General features: G+C 54.6%; 1 protein-coding gene across 1 annotated transcript in view; it reads right to left on the reverse strand.

The window, feature by feature from the left end:
* PNPLA1 (patatin-like phospholipase domain containing 1) overlaps window positions 1-5,230 on the reverse strand; it is a 9,251-nt gene extending 4,021 nt beyond the window's left edge. The window contains exons 1-3 of the mRNA XM_008949222.1: window positions 4,914-5,230; window positions 1,368-1,600; window positions 685-750 (exon numbers count right to left, since the gene is read on the reverse strand). Coding sequence (XP_008947470.1) covers window positions 685-750; window positions 1,368-1,600; window positions 4,914-5,115 — 501 coding nt within the window. The 5' untranslated portion in view covers window positions 5,116-5,230. The remainder of the gene's footprint in view (window positions 1-684; window positions 751-1,367; window positions 1,601-4,913) is intronic.
* Window positions 5,231-6,593: the final 1,363 nt, after the last annotated feature.

Genomic DNA, 6,593 nt, shown 5'->3' on the forward strand with positions numbered 1-6,593 from the left:
GCCGGGAGCCAGGGGGGGGTCGGGCTCTGCTCCCAAGGAACAAGGGACAGGACAAGAGGAACCGGCCTCAGGTTGCCCCAGGGGAGGTTTTGTGGTGCCATGGCTTTGTGGGCTCTGACACACAAGCAGGTCATGGTCCCTCTGCACAGGCTTCACCACCACACTGCTCTGTTCCTCCTCCACTGAGGATTAGCAACAAGCCAGCCCCAACGTGTTGACTCCTCTGCAGCATTCTGCAGAATCTGCATATGCCCGTGGCTGGGAGAGGATCCTCCCCCGACCTTCTGATATTTCATCCCTGCAGCTCTGCAGCTGAGCTGATGGAAACATCTGCTGCAGACAGATCCTGCCCAAGATAACCCAACTGTGGGTCCACAGCCCGAGTGTGGGTGAACTCTCCTCTCACTCTGGGGACTTGCAGGGCAGGATCTGGTCATCCAGGCCCTGTCCATAGACAGAGCAGGTCAGGGCTCTCCAGATGGCAAATCCACCCAGCTAACATCTTAGGATGGGATGATGAACAAGCTAAGAGGCTTTATCTTCCTCCACTAACTGAAGAAGTAGCCTAGACATAAATATATATATAAAATATATAAGTATGTCCTTCTCTGCTCAAAGGAAAGTGAAGTTCAAACCCAAGACCCTACTGCTGGGAGCTTGTATTTTATTGGAAGTACCACTCACCACACCTCGGTAGGATGGAGGGATGAATCCACAGTAGATAGGAAGGAAGCAGCTGCAGAGGAGAGCCTGGGGGAGGAGAGGGATTGCAGAAGTGAATGTTCCTGTCAGAGTTCTCCTGGACAGGAGCTGTGGACTGGCTGCCTGCAAACTCCAGCTTGACAGGTCAGCTGGAGCCAGGCTCTTGCTCTTGACCATGTCAAAAAGGGAGGTTTCAAGAAGGGGGAAAACCTCATTTCATAAAAAAATGACCTGAAACACTTCTCTGGAGAAGGTCACAGCACTTCATTTGTTATTTTTATAGCTGCCAGCAATGTTAGAGCTGTACCTCTATCTATCACTGTCAGTGGGACGTGGCCAAGGAGACACCTGCCCAGAAAGCTGAGAGCTCATGTTTGCCTCCACACAACTCTTTGCAAAGAGTCATCAGCACCTCTTAGAGCTGGCCAACACGTCAGCATCACCTTTCTGAGGCTGGAAGCAAACCTGCTTTTTTAGCAAGGTTTATTCCTGCCTGACTCTGGACCTAACACCATCTTCCTCCCTCTTTCCAAACCCTGTGGAGCTCACTGGGGTGGGAGCAGAGCTCTGGCAGAGCTTCCTGACACTCTCCCCATCTTGGGTAGAAAACAATGCAGTTAAAGTGATCAGTGATGGGGTCAGGATCTTCCTACAGGTCCCTTTACCTGAATGAGCTCCTCTTTGGAGCTGAACTCAGAGACCATGACGTTCTGGCCATCGGCCACCCGGGTGAGGGAGATGTGCAGCCGCCCCGACGCCAGCTGGTAGGAGTCCTCGGGGAGCATCCTCTGCAGAACAGCCTTGATGTTGGCCAGCAAGCTGCACTTGGGGGACAGAGGGCCCAGGATGGTTTTCCTGACTTCCCTTGCCATGGCAAAGAAAAATTCCTTTAGCTCATCTACAATGGAGGGGAAAAAAAGAGAGAAGGTCAATATCCCTGCTGCCCAAACAGCGGTGGGTTTAATCCTCTTTGTAACACTGCCCACAAATAAACCCTCTTGCAGCTCTGTCTACAACCCCGGGGTGACACTGCTGCTGGGGCGGGGGTGGTGTGGGGCAGAGAAGGGGAGATCACCCCCTGTGGGGCAGAAAAGGGGAGATCAGCCCCCTTGGGTCCTCTGGGGACAACGTGTTGCTGAGCACGACCCCTGCACTGGATGGGTGCTCGAGGGGTCCCAGCCGGGGCTTGTGGAGAGGCTGCAAAGAGCCCTGGGAGGGGGGACGTGGGTGTAGACACCCCTATATCAGTGCCAGGGTGATTTGCACAACACGTTCCTGCCTTCCACCTCTGCTTTCACACGTGGGTGAAATCCCTGAGCTTCACGGGGAGCTGGAGGGCTCAAAGGGGAGGATGAGAGGTGGATCCCAAACTCCTCTGCTTAGGGCTTTCCTGCACACCAGGCACCCTGGTTAAACCACGCTGGGACTCATCTGGGCTCCCCCAGTGACCCCCCAGCCGGTGGTAAGAGTCATTACATGGATCTGCATGTCCCAGAAGCTGGGATAAAGGAGCAGAGCAGCAGAGCCCCAGCTGAGGGCTCAGGAGACACCAGGTTTTAAAGGCTGCACAATGATGGGGGAAGAGAAGTGCAGCAAAAACCACAGTCAGCTTGACCCACCAGCATCATGGCTTGGATCAGAGCTAGTGGGGCCAGCAGGAGCAGGGCAGGGATTGTCCCCCTGGAATGGGCACTGGGGAGGCTGCACCTCGAATCCTGGGGTCAGTTTTGAGCCCCTCACTCCAAGAAGGACCTTGAGGGGCTGGAGCGTGGCCAGAGAAGGGCAATGAAGCTGCTGGGGAAGGGTCTAGAGCCCAAGTGTGGGGAGGAGCAGCTGAGGGAGCTGGGGGGGCTGAGCCTGGAGCAAAGGAGGCTCAGGGGAGACCTTCTGGCTCTGCACCGCTCCTGACAGGAGCCTGGAGCCAGGGGGGGGTCGGGCTCTGCTCCCAAGGGACAAGGGACAGGACAAGAGGAAAGGGCCTCAAGTTGCCCCAGGGGAGGTTTCAGTTGTCCCTGAGGAACAATTTCTTGCCCTGGAGGGTTGCCCAGGGCTGTGCCAGGCTGCCCAGGGCAGTGGTGGAGTCCCCACCCCTGGAGGGGTTTCCAAGCCGTGGAGATGTGGGGTGAGGGACAAGGGTCAGTGCTGTGTTAATGATTGGACTTGATGATCTTAAAGGTCTTTTCCAAGGAAATCAATCCTGTGCTCCCAGGGAAGGAGCTCGGTCCCACCACTGCCCTGGGGAGCTCGCTCGGGGCGATGCACCCAGGAGGGGTCCCCAGGACCCTGCACCCCCACAAAGCCACAGCCTCCCCCGACCACCTCGGCTCTGTAGGGACACAGGTTTCTGGGCTGCCTGGCGAGATGGGCTCAGAGCATGGCCAGAGGGATTGGCTGGAGTGCTGGAGGGGAGCGGGCAGCACGGCGCTGAGCGGCTCGGGGCTGTTGGGGCCCACGTTCCACCACGTGCCCTCAATGCTCAGCGGGTTCAGGGGGGTCCTGAAGGAGCTGGAGATGCTCCAGGCCAGTGTTGCACCCATTGTGCACTGTCTGGCTGCTCCATGTTCCAGGAGTGGTGGAAATCTTGGAAAAAGTCTTTGCCATCTGCTGAGGAGGAGGCAGGAGCCAAGCCCAGCTTTGGGGAGGGCTCAGGGGGACGGCTCGGGCTGATCCTGGCGTGCTGTGCCATCCCTGTCCCTGCCTGAACCCTTGCCCTGCTGACAAGCTGTGCCCAGGAGGTGACCTGTGGGCTGGTGGAGGACAACCTGGCTCAGAGAGCTCAGAGCTCCTCACCCAGCCCAGGTCAGGGCAGGGGCTGGGTACACGACCCCGTGGGACACACTGTCAGGAGCCCAGCACACCTTGAACCTTCTTTTTGTCCCAATCCTCCTTGAGGTGGGTTTGGCAGAGTTTGTGCCACGTTCTTTTCCTTCATTAGAAACCCAACCAGGGTCATCACTACCCAAAAGGTCTTTTCTTCCCTGGGAGGAGGTGTTTGGGGCACAAGATCATCTCAGTACCTCTAAGTGGATGGTGCAGAGCAGACCCCATTTCAGCACTGGTGCCCACAGCAAGAGCAGTTGCCAAACTGATTTACACCCACTGGGCAGCCCCAGGTCCACCCAGTTCCACCAGCATGAGGAATTAGAGAGGAAACTTTTGGAGCCCTTGGTGAACTGTAGAGATTTGACAATTCCCATATGGGCAGAAAGGTTCCTCTCTGCTTTGTCTAAATGTGTTTGCCAAAGTTTTCCATTCTTTTTAGCTCTAGCAGAGTGGTTCTAGGAGAGGTTTCAGGAACTGCCTGTGTCCTCCCTGCTTTCCCTGACATTATTTGAACCCTAAACCCCCTGCTCCTGCTAAATGTCCCTGCTGCTTGAAGGATCAAGCCTTCAAAGGCTTGGATCAGCCTTTGGAGCTCTGAGCCTTGTGTACACTTGTTTACACAGGGACAGTAATTGGAAATATGAGGGGATGTGATTATTAAAAGTGGATTAACCACTCTGAATTAATTCTATACATAGACGATCTTATTACTAAGGGAGCTGGCTCCACATTGTCTAATAAACAATAGGAGAAACCCCAACCCCAGGCTGGAAGGGGTTCTGCCCTTCCCCCGAGTACATCCTGCTGGAGAGCCCCTGAGCTTCTGCCAAGGGAGAGGTGCTCAGCTCTCCAAAATGGGAATCACACCCTGTCCTCCCTCCTGCTGGGAGGGTTGAGTGGGGTGACCCGAAGCAACCTGCAAGCAGGGCTGGCAGCTCTAGACATGACCAGGTCCAGATGTGACCACCACCCGGCCCAATTTGTCACTAAGGAGCCCAAGGCACCCGATCCACAGGGACCAGAGGGCTTCACGTGGGCATAGCCACCCACTGCGGCCACGTAGCTTTGCTTTGGGACACATCCTGGCACTCCTCAGACCTTACAGAAGAGGAGAAAGAGCAGGAGAAAAAGCCAATAGCATACAGGTACGTCCAGATTTACCTGTGCAGTATCTCTGCAGAGATCTGAGATTTCAGGCAGCAGTAACCAGCTCTTTCAGCTTACACCACCCAAAATCCTCCCAGGATCGCTGCCAGAGGTGGCAACCTCTGCAGATTCCTTCTCTGCCTTGTGAGGGGCGTGAGTTACACCAGCATCACCTCCCCACCGGTGCTTTAGGAAAGATAAATAAATCTACAGGGGGCAAATTTAGGCAGCAGTTGTCTCACCGAGGCCGATGCCGCAGACGACGGCGGCGGCGATGAGCGAGCCAGCGGACGAGCCGTAGACCTTGCACGCAGACTTGAGGAGTTCAGGAGCCAGCTCCAGGAGGGACTGGACCACCCCGACCTGGTACAGGACCAGAAAGCCACTGCCCGAAAAGGAGAGTGAGAAACGGGTGCTGGAGCCCTGGAGATCCTCCTCAGCCATCTCCAGAGCGGGTGTATCCAGCTGGATGTCTCGGGTCGTCCCCTTCCACCGTGTGAACCTCAAGCTCTCCTCTCTTCTGCTTTCTCCAGGCTCATCCCTGTCTGCAAAGGAGTCCAGAAGATGGATTTTGTACCTCCTTTTATGACAGCTCCCCGAGGCGTGTAGATTTATGAGCTATTTTAATTGCTGCCTATGCTAAAAACAGAAAATTTTCCCCTGATCCAAACGGCTCCTGTAATCCTCGACCACAAGCAGCTCAGATGCCCAGGGTGGAATCCAGGCTCCCCTTTTATCCCGAGTGCTCTGGGGTGCCCCAGGAGCTCTCCTGGTCATGGTCCCCACTTCGCCGTGCCCGTCACGCTTGCAAACATCCGTGCAAATTCACCTCTTTGCTTCTTGCTTTGTTCACCAGGGTGTTTTCCTAAATAGGATTCTCTGCCAATCCTGGCTTAGGCACAGCTCGGTGCTGAGTGAGTAAAGACTTGTATAAGACACTTAAAGCCAGAGGATATTACACAAGGGGTGGGTGCAGGGCGTCACACGAGGTGGGTGCAGGGTGTCACGCTGGGTTAGGTTTGGAAATACTGCTTCTATCTGCTCCCTGTTGGAAGGGGTTTGCCTTTGCTTGGCTCTTGGATATCCTTTAAGGGGGGAAAGCAAGGAGCTGGATTTGCCTTCCTCTTCCCCCCTGTGCTCTCCGAGGCCCCAGAAGGATGCCCAGGGCAGCACTGTGGTCCCCAGCACTGGACTTGCTGAACCAAAACCAAGCTGCCTTCGAGCTGTCTTTATCAGCTGGGTGAGAGTTAAAAAATGGGCAGAAATTCCTTTGCTTTCTAATATCTCTCCAGCCTTGACAACCTAACGCTGCTGCCAATATGCAGAATGAAAATTGCCATTTTAAACAGATGTATTTATTAAATATTACTAAATGTTGTGTTGCTCATGTTGTCCAAACACACGCATTGTGCAAGCTATAGATCAGATATTACATATGTTACTTGCAGGGTTGTAGATACACAAGTAACACATGTATGGGGACAGGCTGGGGGTGAGAACTTTCATTCCTCATGTCGGGGCACTAGGAGAGCACAGGAAAATAGAGGATGGTCCAAACATCCAGAGAGAACCTTTTCAGTGCTGTTTCACCCCAAATTTTCATGTGTTTTTCCACGGCCTCTCCAGCCATCGCTGGGTCTCCAGGAGGAGAGCTGTGTCCCAGTGGCAGAGACCCCCACCTTGATGAGCAACATGTCCCTGGGTTGAAGTTCCACAGGCTGCTGCCCATCAGCAGATGAAAGTTGCCTGCAAGCCCCCCAGATATCAGTATGGCCAAGGCTTCGTGGCTGCTGCCCAAGCAGGAGCAAGCTGGCAGCTCAGAGATGTATTAGAACATTATCTGGACTATCCAAGGGGTGAACAACTGCTTGGATCTGGGCATTTGTGTGTGACCGTGTCCTGCTGTAGATACACACCCTTAC

This window comes from Merops nubicus, unplaced genomic scaffold, assembly GCF_000691845.1.
Source record: "Merops nubicus isolate BGI_N331 unplaced genomic scaffold, ASM69184v1 scaffold20770, whole genome shotgun sequence".
Taxonomy (NCBI): domain Eukaryota; kingdom Metazoa; phylum Chordata; class Aves; order Coraciiformes; family Meropidae; genus Merops; species Merops nubicus.